Source organism: Pezoporus wallicus, unplaced genomic scaffold (assembly GCF_028554395.1).
Source record: "Pezoporus wallicus isolate ANWC-B61680 ecotype Strahan unplaced genomic scaffold, APGP_CSIRO_Pwel_v1 contig_11153, whole genome shotgun sequence".
NCBI classification, from domain to species: domain Eukaryota; kingdom Metazoa; phylum Chordata; class Aves; order Psittaciformes; family Psittacidae; genus Pezoporus; species Pezoporus wallicus.
The window spans coordinates 449,957-468,314 of NW_026639099.1; the positions used below are offsets into that span (position 1 = coordinate 449,957).

At 58.7% G+C, this 18,358-nt stretch overlaps 1 protein-coding gene across 1 annotated transcript; it reads right to left on the reverse strand.

Annotated features, from left to right (window-relative positions):
* Positions 1-645: 645 nt before the first annotated feature.
* LOC130601539 (START domain-containing protein 10-like) lies at positions 646-5,486 on the reverse strand. The gene is made up of 6 exons (XM_057413685.1): positions 5,127-5,486; positions 2,041-2,188; positions 1,835-1,938; positions 1,625-1,742; positions 1,373-1,425; positions 646-1,088 (listed from the first exon to the last, which is right to left on the reverse strand). Exons 1-6 carry the CDS (start codon positions 5,289-5,291, stop codon positions 876-878), a joined length of 801 nt encoding a protein of 266 aa, XP_057269668.1. The 5' UTR covers positions 5,292-5,486; the 3' UTR covers positions 646-875.
* Between the last annotated feature and the right edge of the window lie 12,872 nt (positions 5,487-18,358).

Sequence of the window (18,358 nt, forward strand, 5' to 3'; positions counted from 1 at the left end):
CTGGAGCTGAACCTGCCAGCACCATCAGCAGTGACGGCCCCATTTGCACAGATCAGGCTTCAACCCATTTGGGGCAGGAGCCCTGCAGCCGCAGGCAGCCTTGCAGCATGGGGGCTTGAACTTAGTGCCTGGACAGCCCCAGGGAGGGCTTGGTGCCAGCACCATCCTGTGCCAGCCCGAAGCTCTCTCGTGCACACAGCAACCCCTTTATTGTTGTGCCAGAAACCACAGCAACGGCAAACACCGAGAGTGGGGACAGAGGCTGCCAAGACCCCACAGCCAGGACAAGCCCCCCCTGCACCTCTAGGGAAGGGGTCCCCCGAGCTGGGCTAGAGCCAGGCCCAGGGGTGAGCCTCATGCCCAAGACAGGACCTGGGTGCGCTCCCTGAGATGGGGGTTCACACTAAAACTGGGGGGACCTGGTGGGCTGGAGCAGGTCGAGCCTGACTGTGGGACTGTCAGAGCTGGAGCACAGGCCAGAGAGACTCAGTGCAAGCCCTGTGCTACTGCAAAGCCTGGGCAGGACCCCCATAGTTCTCCCTACTTCTGGACCTTTGGGGGACACCCTTAGAAGGTCTTAAACTGGCAGAGGGATATCCTGGTACCAGGAAAGCTCCTACACCCCCCCATAAAGGGTTCCCCCCTCTCTCTGCCCAACCTCTCCTTGGGGCACCCACTCCCACTTCCAGCTCTATGTCCGGCATGGGGACATCATTTCCCATGTGACAGTACCTCGCTGCACTGCTAGGGGAGTCTATGATGAAGGAGTTGGAGAGCAGACATGACTATTGGGGTGCAGGGGGCCAAATTCCCACCCGTTCCCCCCCTGGCTGCCAAGCCTCAGTCATGAGGGGGTCCCCCCATGAGGTGAGGGCTCAGGCCTCGTGGTCACTGGTGCTCAGGTGATCCTCGGGCAGCCCGGTCTCGTCGATGTTCTCCAGCGAGTCCGCGTGCTGCAGCGAGAGCTCGGCCAGGCTGACGCTGGGCAGTGTGTTCTGCTCCGGGTACACCCAGGGCTTGTACCCGGGGTCGTGCTTGCGCTTCCACTCCGGGTACTTCAGCCCGGCCTTGTAGATCTTCTTCATCGCCTGTGGGCAGAGTGGGACCGGCCCGTCACAGTGCCCAGGGGGGGATGGAGCCACCCTGCTCTGCGGGCACGGCTCCCCCACTGCTTGGCCTTTGGGGGGGCTTGGAGGGGATGGGGGCCTGCTGGTGGCTTGGGCCACACAGACCTGTGAGTCCTGGGTCACCCAGCACCCATCCTGCAAGCCCTGGGACACCGGCACCCATCCTGCCCTTACCTAGGGGCCACTTTGTGACAGCTCACCCCTGATGCCCCTGCATCCCACCACCAGCCATGCACCCTGCTTACCTTTGGTGCCACAAACTGGGAGACGCGGTTCACCACCCACTTTGGCAGCGACCCTGCAAGAGCCCAAAGCCCCATCACTCAGGCAATCTGGGTCCTGCACAGTGCCCTGTGCCAGACTCAGCACCCCCCAGCACTGATGGCTGTGCCCTGGGAGGGACCCCCTTCTTCCCTGGGTTGCCCCCACTTCCCTGTGGTGATGGAGAACCTCAGCGGGTGAGCTCTGGGGGCACATTGGGGCACACCGGCACTCACCACGAGGGTCCACCTGGGTGAGATAATAGAGGACGCAGGCACCGGTGCCGTTCGCCTTGATGAGGTACCCTGTCTGCAGGGACACGGCTCTCACAAAGTCCTTCCGGGGGGGGTATTTCTGCAGAGAGACCCCATGCACCTCAGAGCCTGCCCCAGCCGCTGCCCAGCCCTGCCTGTGCCTGCTGGCACCAGTGCCGTGCCCGGGCTCACCGGGTGCTTGACGCTGTAGTTGATGATCATGTAGTCATTGCCCAGGGGCAGCCAGGAGCGCAGGGTGACGAAATCCCTGTTCTTCAGTGGGCTCGGGCACTTCCCTGCGGATAGACCCCGTTACATCCCAACCCAGTGCCCCTCGTGGCCCCACAGCCGCTCACAGTGCTGTGGGGTGAGGGAGGGGGTCCCCAGGGGCTGCTCACAGGAGTAGTATCCCACGTCAGCGTTCACGGTCAGGCGCCCGATGTCGTAGGTCTCGATCATATTCGAGTCCCATTTCTTGCGGTAGTCGGTGTCGTGCAGCACATCATAGAGTGTCTCAGCAGGGACGTCCTTGCAGGAGATGCGAGTCTGTGGGGCGACAGGCAGTGGGGCAGGGAGGCAGCCCCCACCACAGAGCATGGAGCAGTGCCTGCCTGCGGAGGAGGGCTTCAGGCTGCTCCTGTGCGCGGTGGCATGTCCCTGTGCTGTTATAAACCCATGTACACGCGTGCCACGGAGGATGCTCTGCACACACATGGTGCAGGGCATGCCCCAGCTTCAGGATAGGCCATAGTAGCCAGAGGGTATCCAGGGGTAGAAGGACCCTCAAATAGAGCTGCATGGTGGTCCAGGCTTGGCTCCCTGGGTACCCCAAACCCAAACCTATTCAAGCACAGGGATGCTCCTGCCCTGGCAGGGTGGTTTTGGTGAGGGGTCCAGCCCAGGGGAGTTGCTGGGGCCCCGGCTGTAACCGGAGCCATGGAGCTGCCCTACCCGGCAGCGAGTGCATTATTGATGAGCTGGCTGCCCTGCTCCGCTCGGTGCCGGCAGGAGGGAGATGTCATCTGCTCCTCGTTAGAGGCCTTGCATCTTTGATGAGGTGCTCAGCACTGGGGGGTAACTGGAGATGCCCCTCTGAGCGTGGCAGGGCCCATCAATCTCAGGCAAGCGTTCCCTGATGGCCCCGGTGGCAGCTCCTGTCCCATGTGCTGGACTTGTGCCCAGGACAGGCTTGGAGATGTGCTGGAGCCCCCGGGGTACCAGGAACAAGAGTATGGGAGCATTCAGACCCACGCTCTGAACCCCAGGCCCCAGCCTGTGCAGCTCAGCTCCTGGGTGGCATCCTCCATCCCATATTTTGGGAAGGGTCCCAAACCCCTGCACCATGCCCAGGCCCCCTCCAGAAAAGCCACATCCTTGCAATGAAGCAGGGTGATGGTGCTCAGACCCCCCCACCAACCTGCCTGGGGTTCTCAGTCTATGGGACTCGGTGGTGGCAAAGCTGGGTATAACTGTGTCCCCTCTGCTGGGCTCTGCGTGTTTGAACCTGGCTGGACCCCACAAGGTTCCTGCCGGCCCATCCAGGAGCAGCTTTGTCTCCAACACATCACTCTCCACACTTCAGGGCTGCACACACTGCAGATGTGCTGACAGGGCACTCCCATCATCCCAGTAACAGGGTGGGATCCAGCAACTGGCCACCATCCAGAGCCTGCACTGCTGACCCCCATCCTGTGAGCCAGGTGCTGAGCTGGTTTTCCACCCGCCTCATCATCCACTTCTGTCCAGACTCACCAGGGTGGTGATGAGGAGACTACAGGAGACCCTGCCAAAGGTTTTACTGAAGTCAAAGTGCAGGGCTTTCACCTTTCTCCCCATACCCAGTTGCAGGAAGCAATCAGGCTGGTCTACCATGATTTGCCCTTGGCAGGTCCCTGCTGCTGTTACCACTGCTCTTGCCCTTAAGGACATGGCTTCCAGGAGGAATTTCTCCACCACCTTCCCAGGGATGGAGGTGACACAGCAGTGCATAGTGCCCTGGGGCATCCTTCCTGCCCTTCTGCAAGGTGAATGTGACATTCGCCTCTTCCCAGCTATCAGGGACCCCCTGCAGTCACCAGGACTTTTCAAAGAGACATTGACCAGAGCCCTCAGCACCCCCTGGTTCATCCTGCCCGGTCCTGTGCACTTGTTCATGCCCAACTGGCCTAAGTGCTCCCGGATCTTAGCCCAAAAGCTCTTCCCTGGCTCTCAGCAGCAAGGCAGCGCATTGCAGCTACACCTCTGTAAGGAGTGCTGCTCCTCCTCACCTTGCCCTGAAGGGCCTCCATCCATGGCAGCACCACAGCCATCGTGTACCCAGCTCCACCTTGTGTCTGCCCAGCTGCAGGCACTCGAGGTGGGCTGCCGGTTACTCTGTGTCCAGGAGAGCAGTGCAAGAGGCTCCTCCGGTGTTCTGTACCCCAAACACCCACCACCACCTCCTCCCCATGCCCTTCAGACCATAGCAACCCTTCCCTGACACTCCTAGTTGACAGCTCCCCTTATCAAGTGGTCTGTCCCATAGGTAAGATGCTCCTGTCCTACTTGCTTGGGCAGATCCCATTCTTGCCCAGCAGCCCTGTGCCTCTGTCCTCAGGAAAGCCAAAGCCCTGCCCATGACACCAGCATTGACCCACAGGATGCTCCCACCCAGGGTTTACGCTGTAATTGGGCTCCCTTGCCCCCAGCATCCTGTAACCACTCCTGATGTACTCAGGGTCACCTGCCAGTGTCACTGGTGCCATATAGAGGAGCAGCTAGGTATAGCAACCTGAGGGATGGTTGAACCTCATCCCAGATTATTCTGGAGGTGAAGAAGGAATTCTTCACAATGAGGATGGTAAAACACTGACACAGGCTGCCCAGAGGTGGTGGATGCACCATCCATGGAGACATTCTAGGCCAGGCTGGATGTGGTTCTGGGCAACCTGATCTGGTGGAAGGTGTCCCTGCTCACTGCAGGGGGGTTGGACTGGATGACCTTTGAAGGTCCCTTCTAACCCAAACTATTCTGTGATTCTATGATCCAGCCCCTGGCAAACAACAAACATCCTGAGACCGCACATGGGGGCTCTTAAGCTCAAGGTGCTCCTCCAGTGCGGGATGGCAGGGATGTGCTGCAGGATGGGGTGGCTGGGGGAGAGGCACCAGGGAGGCATCGCACCAGCCTGTCTCATGCCCGGGGGCTCCCAGCAAGGCCATCTCTATAACGTAATCGATCCGGGGGCCTTCCCTCCTGTGTCTGGATCAAGGGCAGCCGCAATGTGAGCCCACACGCGTGCATGGCAGGATGCTGCAGCGGCACCCCAGCAGGTCGAGAGGCTAAAGCCACAGGGCAGGCAGTGAGAGCCCTGGGCAGAAACACCCCCAGGCAGGCTGGACCAGGGCCCTGCGCACCCTCAGGGTGGGCCAGCACCTCAAGGACCGTCGGGTGCAGCTGGGGTAAGGAAGGGCTGCAGTCCCGCAGCTGCAGGCATTTGCTTACCTTGATTTTCTGCACAGTGCAGCTTTCCTCCTGGCCCTGACTCCACACGGTCACGCCAGCCTTGTTATACCGACAGTGCCAGCCCTCCAGGCTCTCGCACTGATCCCTGAAGGAGCTGAAGTCGGAGTCATCCGGGATATAAACCATCTCCCCTCCTCTGGACATGGGGCTGCGCTGCCGGACCCAGGATGCGGGTACTTGGCTGCAGGCAGGCTCCTTCTGCCTCACCTCCCGGGGGAACCCAGCTCTGCCCTTGAGCTCTGGGTGCCTGCTTGCAGCTCACATCATCCTCCGAGCGCTGCGCCCGTGCCCCTGCGGTGGGCAGCGGGGCCGCTCAGGCACCCAGGGAGGGCAGAGGCACCCCGGAGCAGGCGGAGGAAGGCTCAGCGCCTGCAGTTGCTATCGCAGCTGCCGGGAGCTCGGGTGTCTCCTCCGGCTGGCTCCCGGGATCACATTTCTCCCCGCGGGCTCTCAGCTCCTCTATTATTCAGCAGGCAGCAGCGCGCAGGTGACTCGGCTTTCAGGGCACAGCTGCCCCAGGCCCCCCGAGCCCCCCAGCCCCGCAGTCCCCTCGCTGCACGCTGCAATCTCCGTGCCTGACTTTGCAGCACCAGCTCGCCGATGGGATCAGCTGATCACCTGCCTGGAGCAGCCGCCGGGCCTCCAGCGGCGCGGCGGAAGCAATGGGCAGCAGCATCAGCAGGATGCGGGCTAGGGGGGGGCCTGGCCTGCCTGGGATGAGGCCGCGGTCCGGTGCGCAGCACCCTGGTGCTCAAGGTGCCCTGGGTCTATGTGTGGGCTCCTGGCAGTGTTTGCAGGTGGGGAGGCTGCCCCTCACTGGGCTCAGCAGGATGCTGGTGATGCTGGCAGGAAGGGACCCCTGGGGTCTTTAGCGCACCCTGCTCCTTGGAGCAGAAACACCACCAGCACAGGGTAAGGTGACCCATGGCTTTAACCAGCTGTGTCTTGAAATATGGACTTGCCCCACTCCCCACATGCACCACCTCCCCAGGAATAAAAAAGGAGTAATTTCTGCTTGTCCTACCTGAAGCTGCAATTAGTGCCCATTGTGCTTCGTTCCACCTCATTTTGCCCGTTGTCCTTTGTTACTCCCTACAAAAAGAGATGTCTCCATTTCCGGGTAGCTGCATGCTGGTAGATTCCAGCCCACCCCTCTTGTAGCCCCAGCCCTGCCAGCAGCAATTTGCTGGTCCCTCTTCAGCTCCTCCACCTCTCCCTGAACTGGCCATTCTCTCAGGCTGCTGCCCCCACTCCTCCTCATGTCACTCAGGACACAGCTTGCCCCCTTTCTTTCAGCCTCTTGGCCAGGACTCTGGGTCCTGGTTTGTGTTGATCGAACTTTGGAGCCTCTTGGGGTCCACCTGGGCTGAGGCTCTGTATTTGCTGTGCACCCATTCCTCCCAGATTAACCTCACCTGCAAGGCAAAGGTGCATCTCTTATCCAGCCCTCTGATGATGATATGGAGCGTGGCCCCAGCACTCACCCTGGGGTACCCCACTTGGGACTAGCTGCCAGATGGGCATCAAGGCACAGGCAAAAAGGGAGGGAGAGCACAGAGGAAGCTGCAGCACTCACAGAACCTTGCCTGGGAGGGAAGTTGCCTGCAGCTCTCCATGTTGCAGCACGGTGGCTGAGCAGCTCCTCCATGCACATTGGCTCGTCCTGAGGCTGTTTCCCACTTTGGCCTGTTCTGGGTGCCATGGTCACCACCAGTGAGGCAGAGCTGCCAGGTGCCACACTTGACTGAAGAGCTGCCGCAGTGGGCAGGGAGCAGCGGATCCTGAGCTGGGGATAGTGCAGAGGAAAGACCTTGGCGTGGCCTTGGGGCTGTGAAGCAGGGAGCAAATGAGGCTGGAAGGATTTATGGTCCAGAGCTGTTCAACACCATTGCTGTAGTGTCCCATGGGGTGCACGCACAGGAGAGTGTGTGAGCATCTGCATGCCTATGTGTCCATTGCATGTACAGTCACTCCAGCCCCTGTGAGACAGACACAGCCTGGAGAGTCCATGCATGGATGTGTGGGGCAAGGTAGAACCCAAGCCTGGGGGCTTTGTAGCTCCAAGGCTCCGTGGGGTGAAAGGAGGAAGGACACTGCAGTCCTGGGGATGGAGCAGCTTTGCTGAGCTGCATAGGAAGGAGCACACTGCTTTCCCAGCACCACTGAAGCATGAACCAGCCCTGCCTGGCCCCATTTCTCTCTGCACCTGACAGATGGAACATTTCTCTCCCTGGTTGGGCAGGCTGGTGGAATTGAAGGTGCTTTCTTCTCTTCTGCAGCACTCCCTGGTCAGTGTCCAAGCTGGAAAACAGTGCAGCCACCCAAGAGGTTGCTGGTCACCATCATGTCATCTGCAAACCACCAGCTGAGCTGAGATGGGTTCCCATCACCCACTTGGCCTTGCAATCACTCAGGGCTCAAGGCAGCCCCCTTTACCCCTGTCCTTGGCTCTTTTGGACCCAAAGTCTGGGTCTGAGTGATGCTGCTGGGAACCTGCACATCCCAAGGCAGAGGGAAGGTGACTGGAGCGAATGTAAAGACGCAGGTTAATGTGACCTTGCCTCTGTCACTCATTTTTAACTTCTATTCATGAGCATTGACCATCAAACGTCCTGCCTTGAGTTTCCAGCCAGGCAACAGCTATCCAGGAGCAGTTTTATGGTGTGTCTCCAGGTACCACAGCCCCATGTGCCCCATCCTCCATGGAGGAAGTGCTGCTGAACAAGGACTTTCTGGTCCCTTCCTCCTCCTCCTTTCATTCTCCAGGTCAAATTCCTAAACTCTGCAAGTGTCTTTGCAGACCCCAGTGGCAGGATGTGGGGTTTCCATGCTGGGAGGGGGGTTTGCAGGGCTCTGATGTGGGTGTTCAGGGCTCCCTTAATGAGCTTGGATGCCTCAGCAGGATGAGCGTCCAGCCTCTCCAGAGCTGGAGAAGAGCATCCAGTCTCCTCTGCAGTGACTGATCCTTCAAGAATCAACTTCAAAATTGAAATGGAAAATGCTTTTCCCACAGAAAACGGTTCTGCTTTGGCTTTGTGCGAACCATGGTGCTCTCCTCAGGTACTTGGGTTTATCTGCTGGGGAATGAAGAAGAGAAGTAGGAGGAAAAGCTGAGATGGGCTGAGAGTTTCCTGGCCTGCAGGGACAGGCCAAGGGGAATGGCTTTAACCTGCCAGAGGGGAGACTGAGATGAGCTCTTAGGCAGAAGCTCTTCCCTGTGAGGGTGCTGAGGCGCTGGCACAGGGTGCCCAGAGAAGCTGTGGCTGCCCCATCCCTGGCAGTGTTCAAGGCCAGGTTGGACACAGGGCCTTGGAGCAAGCTGCTGCAGTGGAAGGTGTCCCTGCCTGTGGCAGGGGTTGGAGCTGGATGAGCTTTAAGGTCCCTTCCAACACAAACCAGGCTGGGATTCCATGACCCCTTGATGCCAGGTGTGATCCGGGAGTCCCAGGACCTCAGGAACCACCCCAGATCCCCGGGGCTGCAGGGACCCCGCCAGCTAAAACCCCCCTGCGGCTCCCTGGGGAGGTCAAGGTCCCCGCACGGGTGACACCCCCAGGACAGGGCACGGCGAGCAGGGACCAGCCCGGGCTGTGCCGCCCTGTGCAGCCTGGCGCTCGCCCGCTGGGTGTCACCAGCGCTCCACGGACCGCAGCGACGGGGACACGGCAGGGGGAGGCCGGGGAAAGGGACGAGCCGGGGAGCAGGGAGCGGAGCGGGGCAGTGCCCGCGGCGGGGACAGCGCAGGGGTGACCTGTCCCCACCTCCGCGCTACTGCCACCAGCTCGTCCACGGAGGTGGAGGTGATGACTGGGGCTGATTGTGACCTGGGCCAGAGAAGCACAGGGTGCTTTGGGTTGGAAGGGACCTTACGGCTCATCCAGTTCTCCCCAGCAGAGGGGCAGGATCCCCTCCCTCGACTGCTGCTCACGCTCTGGGGGTGCAGCCCAGAGCACGGGGGGGTTCTGGGCTCAAGCGCTCACTGAAGCTGGGTCATGGGGAGCTTCTCATTGACCAGCATCCCCAAGTCCTTCTCCTCAGGCCTGCTCCATTCAGTCTCCCCCAGCCTCTGTGCCTGGGATTGCCCCGACCCATGTGCAGGACCTTTCACTTGGCCTTGTTGAACTCCATGAGGTTCGCACCTCCGCAGCCTGTCCAGGTCTCTCTGAATCCCATCCCTTTCACACACACGGGGTGGTGCAGATGTGCTCTGTACGTGTGCAGACACATGTGCCCACTGCAGCTGTCTTCGTGTGCATCTTGACGCTCCTCAAAGGCTTCTCAAGCACCCCATTCCCACTTCAAGCCTTGTTGGGATGCATCCTGCTTCCCACTTCCCTCTTGCCACCATCGCTGCACCATGGCCCCGCATTCCCCCTTTACAGCTCTCCCACTGCCCCATACTGCTCATTTGAGCTAAGTCCTTCTGCTCTGGTGGCAGCCAGCCTTGTGTTCCCCCTGCCTTGTGTACCCTGGAGCATCCCTCCCTTCCCACACTGCCTGTAGCCACCCAGGGACCCTGTGCCAGCCCCTACTGCCCAAACCCCATCTCTGCTCCACCACCCTTCTCCTAGCGAGGCACACAGGGCTGTGGTACCCCACAGCTGCCGGTCCAGGGCTTGTTCTCACGGTGCCCAAGCCAGGTTTCAGCATGATTTAAAAGGACTGTGAAAAATGTAGTTATTCCCCCCCCTCCCCTTCAGCTGCAAGTCAATACTTGGGGAAAGATGTTTAATTATCTTTGTCACCCTCCTAAATCTCTTTATGAAAGGGTTTGGCTGCAAATCTTCACATCGTTTCAGAGTTATTGGCTAGTGCGGTGTGCAGCGGCATAGTAAATTAGCCAGTTGGAGCAGGCATGGGTGACCCCCCCCTGTGCTGTGCTGTATCCAAGCTCAGCACTAACCTGGGGCTGTACCAGCATGGGGGGGCAGCAAGGAAGCCCCCTGCTTGCTTGGGGTTAGGGGTGGTGTCCCCTCCATGCATGGGCACCAAGTGGGCATCATGTCCCAGTGCATGCCATATACCTGCAGTGGGTAATGCCACAGGCTGGCAGCTTCCCTGGGGCCCAGGATCATAGCATCAAATAGGTTGAAAAGACCTTTAAGATCATCAAGTCCAAGCTCTCCCAGCACTGCCAAGGCCACCACTAACCCATGGCACTGAGGGCCTTGTCTACATGGTGTGTGAGCGCTTCCAGGGACAGTGACTCCAGCACTGCCCTGGAGTCTCATCAGACTGCTCTAAAATGGATGAGACAGGATCCAGGGACATAGGACAGCCAGGGCCACCGCAGGATGACCTCCTGTATCATGAGGTCCATTGCTCTCTGTGTGGCATGGTACCCCCAACACAGCCTTTAACCCCATTCCAGGTGCTTTCCCCATCCCTGTGGACACTTCCTGGACTTGGGGCTGTAGTTACCTGGTGCCATGTCTGGCAGGATCCTCCGGGGGTGGCCCAATATCACCCCTGGCTGAGGGATGGACCAGGATGGGGCTGAGGCATCTGCACACCAAAGATGCTGGGTGGATCCAGCTGCTCTGAACCCCCCAAACTCCCCAACTCTCCACCTTGCATCTCCTTGAAGGCAGGTGGGAGAGCAGATGGATGTGCTGAGATCCAGTGTGGTCACTGCTGGATGCAGCTGCTGTCCCCAGGGCAGGAGATCATAGAATCATAGAATCACAGAATGGTTTGGGTTGGAAAGGACCTTAAGATCATCCAGTTGCAACCCCCTGCCATGGGCAGGGACATCTCACCCTAGGCCATGGGCACAGGGCTCGTGGCTGCAGACCAGAGAAGGATGGAGGTGCTCCAGCAGGATGAAAAGCAGGCACAACCACGCTCTCCAGCACCTCCTCTGCTGGGGGGGCACAGAAAGCGGGTTGCAGCCCCCAGTCCCCAAGCAGCACCCATCACCCTCCATGCCCTAAGCCTCCTGTTCTCATGCAAAGCCAGGGCTGGGCTGGAGGCCTGAGATATGCAGGAACAAAATGCCACCTTCCCGATAATGCCTTTTATTGGACTAGGTGACACGCAGGCTTTAGGGGATAGCGGGAGAATCCTCACGGCTCATCCACAGAAAGGATTTCAACAGCCCTCCCGGCTGCTTGTCAGCCCCTGAGGAGTTATTACCTCCCGACACACGTCTCTGTCTGCTGGGAATTGAACGGGAATGGTGTCCCTGCCCCCTGCTCACTGCTTCCAAAGATTACGGCGCCTTTGGATAAGCTCCTCGGAGCGCTGCTGCGGGAGCATCAGACAGGGGCTAATCACAAAATTAACAGCAAGAGAAAACCTGGTGGCAGGAACTTATCCGTGGCGCGGGTTTGTGCTGCTCCCGCACCCGGCCTTAGGGAAAGCTTCCCTGGGATCGCAGCACCGAACCCTGCTACATACGAGTGTTCTGAGGAGGTGGTGCCGTGTGTGTGTGGTTGAGCGTGGAGATGCAGCGTGCGTGAACACGCGCTGTGTTAGACCCACAGACATCCATCCGTGTGTGCTTGTGCAGATTACACAGTTCTAGACATGGGCACGTACACAGGGGTGTGCCTACGCTCATGCACACACATGGAGACATGCATATAGACAGATATAGCAGCCTTCCAGTGCCTAAAGGGGCTACAGGAAACCTGGAGAGGGGCTTTGGACAAGGGCCTATAGGGACAGGCCAAGAGGGAATGGCTTTAACCTGCCAGAGGGGAGACTGAGATGAGCTCTTAGGCAGAAGCTCTTCCCTGTGAGGGTGCTGAGGCGCTGGCACAGGGTGCCCAGAGAAGCTGTGGCTGCCCCATCCCTGGCAGTGTTCAAGCCCAGGTTGGACCCTGGGGCTTGGAGCAAGCTGCTCTAGTGGAAGGTGTCCCTGCCCGTGGCAGGGGTTGGAGCTGGGTGAGCTTTAAGGTCCCTTCCAACACAAACCAGTCTGGGGTTCTATGAGCACACGAATATATTATATACACAAGACACATGATGACACACTCGCATGTACACTCACACACTGCACTTTGGAGCACAGACCTGCACACACGTGCATATTCCTCCGCATGTGAACACATGGCACTGGGACAGCAGCACTGGAGAGAGACCCTTGGGTGCTCCCCAGGCACCCTGTGCTGCACCCCGGGGCTGGCAGTGTGCCGGGGGGGCAGGAGCCGTGCAGGGGAGATTAAAATGCACCGTTTGTTTTATTTAAGCTCAAGTGTCAGGGAGAGTTACAGGGCACTGAGCTAGAAAATAGCATTTACAGAGCCACCTCCTGCCACCCGAGCTCTGACCTTTGCAGACTTCATTAGCACCGCATGCATGGGTGCACGTCCAGAGGAGAGGAAAGGGCCGTCTCCCAACATGATGCCAGCACAGCCCCTCCATGGGACCCCAAAAGCAGCCCCTATGGGGTGACTGAGCCCCATGGGACCCAACACTGTGGTACAGTGGTGGTGGTGGCACTGAGGCAGGGAGACATGGGCTGTACTGGGATCCTCGGGGTGCTGCTGCACCCAGGGCTGTTGGGGCAGCCCTATTCAGCCATGGCCACGTTTCGGGGATGGCTGGTCCAGCCATAGCAAAGGTTGCTATGATTCCCTTTTCCTATTCCCTTTTCCCAACTGCTTCCCATGGCAGCTCTGGCACTGCCGGGGATGTGTTTGCAGCAATTAAAGCTCATTAATGGCTCAGAAACAACAGAGGCCCTGTGGCAATGTGTGGGGGTGAGACCTGCAGGGGAAAGAGCCAGACCTGGCTGCTCCCAGGACATCCAAAGTAGTGTTGGGGGGAAACAGGGACCTGCACTCACCTGGGGTGATGCAGGGATGAGCTGGAGGGGTCTGGAGCTGGCAGCAAAGGCCGTGGGATGTGTAACATGTGGGCATTGCCGCGGTATCACCCACCCAGCAGCCCTGTGTGGATGTTAACTTGAATGCTGCCACATGGAGCTCTGAGCATCACACAGGGGGTCAAGTCCCCCGATGCCACCTCATGTGGGGGGTACCAGCCTCATCTTCCTCCCTGCAGCCTAGTGCTCTGCCATGGGGATGAAACAGGCTCTGCTTTGGGCACACAGGAGCTGAGTGGGTGCTTGCTTGAGGCTGTGTCCCATGCATGTCTTGAGCAGAGCTGGTGTGGGCTGAGTGGCTGCTCCCAAGCCTTGGAAAAACAATAGCATTTGGTAGGAAGTGGGGGGGGGGGGGGCAACCTTCTCCTGGATTGAAATGAAATGATGCTTTGATTGGGAACAGATGCATGAGAGATGGGAGGAGGCAGGTACCCACATGGTTAGACGCAGGGCCAGCATTCAACCTGCTTGTGGGTCCTGGCTGCAGGGAATTGAAGTAAAGAGCCCCAGGAGGTGGCTGGTGCTCAGCTTCCTGATGCCTTGCCTGCTCCAGGACTGTCGGGATGGATGTGGGTCTGCCTGGTCAAGCAGCAGGCACTGGAGTGGGGGAAGGATGCCCTGGTACATGGGATGTGCCTGGCTGCTGGCTGTGGGATGCTGTGGCTGGGTGTGGGCATCACTGCTGGGGGATGAGCTGTTCCCTGGCTGTGGGGGGGTCACTGGAAGCAGGGGTTCATGGGGAGAATGCTCTGCTGTTCTGAGAGGAGCTGCAAGCTGGGAATTGTCCTGCCAGGGAGGATGTGGGACTGTGTGTGTGACTCCAAGCCCCATGCCCAGCCTGGCATCCTGCAGGACCAGCACAAGAAATGCTGTGGGTAGCACAGTGTGGCCTCCTCCTTCTCTTCCTCTTCTGTCTCCTCCTCCAGTGCTGTCTGTGTGGCCCAGCAGGACCAAGGGCACAGCTCTGGCAGGCTGAGGCCAAGGGCACAGATGAAAATAAAGACCAGTCATGCTGAAACTCAGTGCTCCCTGTCTGCACAGAGGCTCCCGCACACGGGGCTGCGTTCTGGGGTGCTGGCAGAGGTGCTCTGGGCATGCTGCTGTCAGGGAGAAGTGGTGAACGGCTCAGCAGCGCCTGACCCCTGCCCTGGCTCTGCCTCCATCCTCTCTGGTTCTCGTGCTCGCCCATAGGACCATGGCGCTGGCCTCTCTGCCAGGCAGGAGGGTGCAGAATGGGTGCAGAGCTGCTCACTGCTGGGTCTGGCCTTGGATGGGTAAGAACATCCTGCTACGGCAGTGAGGAAGAAGAGAACACCTGCCTGCCCTTTGGAGACCCCCATATTCCCTGGCGAGACCTGAAGGGCTCATCTCCCACCTCTGAGGAGGTACGAGCCTTTTCCTCCCTAAGAGCCAGCTCCCAGCAGTGAGAGATGGCTCTGCCTTCATTCCCTGGGAAGTCATGCGGAGCTCAGTGAGCTTCCCTGAGAGGCTGCAGACATCAGCTCAGCCCCATGTCACCTCACTGCCCCTCCATGCTCTGCCCCAAGGCTCACTGGCTGCAGGACACAGGCTAGGAAACAGCAGGGGCATTCAGGGAATACTTACATGAGCCAGAGCATCGGGGTGCCGGGCACCCTGGGAGGCTGGCAATGGGTCCATCCTGCCTGGGGAAGTACCATGCCTGGGTACCAAACAGCACCAGCAATGATGGATGATGCTTGTCCTGTTTTAATGCTTTCCCTGGCTCTGCTGCCTCTGCCCATGATTGCCACTGGGGCTGGGTCCCCCCCTCCCATCCTCCAGAGAAGATCCAGCGGGAAGCAGTCGTCAGGCGCCCGCTGCGGAGCGGCGCTTTTCTTCTCTAATCTTCTTATTTCATTTTAGCATTTACAATACAGGCAGCCGGTAATCCTGACATCAAACACGCCACGCACGCTTCGAGCTGCACCGACGTCAGGCTGCGCCCGCGCTGGCAGGAGCTGGCAGCTCCGACGTCTCCAGATAACACACACAAGACAGACAAGGAAAGCGGCTCTGCCAGCGTGATGAGCAGCACCGGGTGCTGCAGCCCCCAGAGCCCTTTCCATGGGGCACACACAGGGGGGCCTGGGTGCAGGACCCATGGGGTGCCTCTGTAACTGTGCTGCACCGCTCAGGTAGGTTGTGTCTCTAGGGAGAGGTTGGAGTCGAAGTGACCCCAGGTGGCAGCCCATGGGACAGGGGCAGAGCTGGGTGATCCCATTAGTGCCCACTCAGCTGTATTCCTCCTCCTTGGAGCTGCACATGCCTCTGGGGCAATGGCAACATGGATGCAGGAGGCTCTCCTCAGCCTTAACCTCGTTTCAGCATTCTTTGGTGATGGGGCATGGCAGCTGAACCTGGGCTGGGGTACCTGGGTCTGACGGGGGTGCAATGGGGCTGTTCAGGGCCATGGCACCATGGCCCACATGGGGCTGGCTGCAGAAAACCAAGGGCTGGGCAGTCAGGGGGGCTCATGAGTCCCTTTGCCACCCTGTCACCAGTTCTCTGTTGGACACCAGCAACTGGGACAGAAATTTAGGTGGCCAGGGAAACATCTCCCTGCTCCCACATGGAGCGGTGCAACACCACGGTGAGAGATCCACAGTGTCTCAGAGCCCCTGGGGTGTCTTTTCTTCCCCAGCTCAGTGTCCAGCACTGAGATTCCAGCTGCTGGGAATTGATGGAGTTTTCTTGGAGCTGGGGCTGGGGAGAGGGGGACGAAGGGCAGAGAGAGGCAGAAGAGCCTGAAAAATCATTTAACCCATCCTCAGGCCCCAGTGAGGATGGGACACCCACCCGGCTCCCTCTCATGGATGGTTTCAGAGGGCACCCCAAGGCTCAGGAGGGTTTCCTCGTGGCAGAGCACCCTAATGCCCTGTGCTGGGGTGGTGCCCTGTGCCCATGCAGCGTTACCATCCTCTTCCTCAGCCCACATCGGACAAGTGAGCTCTGCCAACACCATGCTCTGCCCAGCACTGACAGTGCCAAGGGATGTGAGGGATGACAGCCCATTGAGGAGGGCAATGGCTCGTGTCCCTGTGCAAACCTCAGTGCCTGCCAGCCCATCCTCGGAGTGCCTGCATGGGGCCAGGCGGGTGCTGGGACTCTGCCTGCTGGGTTACATCCTCAAAGGAATAGTCTCAGGTCTAATCTGTGTCTTGATAGCTGGAATTTAATCATCCCTGAAGTAAGCAGCTTGCTGGGTTTTTTCTCTCCTAAGGCAGAGAAGAGCTGTGACTCTATAGGAATTAATTTGCCTAATTAGGATCTTTGGGAAGCTCTCCCTCCTGCGCTTCCCAGTGTGGGGATCTGAGGGCTTGGGGTCCCAAGGCTGAGCCTCGTGGGGTGCTGCCCAGCACTCTGATACCCCCCTGGTACAGACAGCACTGCCCCAAGGTCCTGCAAGGAGCAACCTGGAATGCAGATGTTGGGCATCACCCGGATGCCCATTACGGTGGCGGCACCCACTGGGTGCTGACCACGGGTGGCCATGGTTGGTGTGGGGCAGGGGGCCGGCTGAGGGGTGCGGGAGCACCGACTGACAGGGAAGATGAATGGTTTTAATCACACCGCTTACAGGGCACCATCTGAAGTTTCGCGTAAGTTATGATAGCGACAGTTTGCACGAAAATTGTATTTCCAGGCTTCATTGACTGGCTTAATGAGAATCTTTACATGTCAGATATTAAATTAAGAAATTAAAGAGCTGTTTCGGTGTGTATAGACTCCTTTCCCTTGCACTGAGCTGCTTCTTCCAGATCAATCAGGAACGTGCCTCTAGAAAAGATGGGAGAAGCCTTTGATTTCCTGTCACTGGGGAAGTGAATCTAATATGCGTTGGCACCTAATTCATGTTTTATTAAAAGGTATGAGGTGGATGCTGCCGGCCCCCGCCTCTGCCTGCTGCCCTCCCTCTGCTTGCCCTGCTCCGGTAGGAGGGAGCATCCCGGCTCCACCATCCTTGGATGCCCGTGCTACCCGGCTGTCCCACTGCATCCCATATCAGCATCCTGGGGCTCGGGTGATGCTGAGCACTGAGAAGGTGCAGGGATTTGCTCTGCTAGCCAGAGGTTAAGATCAGTTTGGAAAACTCCGACACTGGAATCACTAGGATGGAAAATACTGCTGCTCTCCTGTGTTGTATTCCGGCTTTCATTTCTGTACTGGCCATGTTTGACCTGAATTCACGGACTGCTTCAGTCTTCCCTCAGATTTTGTTGGAAATTGTGCTTGGCAAACGATTCAAGAGTAGGTGGGGAATGGGGGAAGGTGTCCCAGCCATAGGGAGGGATTGGAATGGCTGGAGAACATGGAGCGAGCAGGCTCTCAGACATGGTGAGCAGGAGTCATGCACCAGAGCGAGATGGGGGCAGTGGATCACTGAACACCACTCCATGGATACTGGAAATAAACACCCAGCATAGGGATGCTGGAAACTAACTCATGGGGCAGGGACCCCAGGGGTAAATGCCCCAGGGCAGGGACATCCAGGAACACCAGAGATCAATGCCTCAGGGTAAGGGCATCCACGACATAATCCAGGGATAAATGCCACCATTCAGGGGCACACAGGGATGCTGGAGACAACCTGGGATAAGGACATGATGGAACAGGGCAGATAAGATGGAGACACGGGTCAGGGAGGGAGTCCCTCTGGGATGTGCTCCCATTTCCTGACTCACCTGGGCCCTGAAACTTGTCATGGAGGAATCTGGAGCCACCTTGGCTCCTGCCACCATCTCATGTGTCCCTGTGAAGGGGACAGGGGCATCACACTCTCTCTGGCTGGGAAAGTGAGCCAGGGTGAGCCCCAGGCCCTGGCTGTCAGTGTGTCTGGAGGGAGTCCTGCTGCCCGGATGCTCCCCGAGTCCCCTCACTGCATCTCCGCCTTGTGAAGTGGCAGGCGAGGAGGGGAAGGCATCGCTGTTGCAAACCGTCTGTCACAGCAAGAAGAATCACACCTCGGGGGCCCTGAGTGTGCCATCCATCTTCACCTCCCCACGCTGGCCCCGGCTTCTCCTTGTGCGGGGAAAGTTTGAGTAAACAGCTTAATTTGGCACTAATATGAGCAGAGACATCGTTTGTGGTGTCAACCATTGATTTGTGTCCTTACGGCCCCATCAATCCTTTGGGCTTTTTTCATGTTTTGATATTGCAATCAGAAGGGATAAACCTCCCAGCAGCTCCGGGCTGGGCTCACTCTGCCTGTCCCCGAGCACCATGGCCAGGGACCCCGTGTCCACACAGGAGCCTGGTCCTGGTGCCATGAACCTTGTACCCACCTCTACTGACAGTGTTGTTCCCATGGGACACACTGCAAAGGGAGATATGGGGGAGCTGGAGCCATGGTGACCCCTGG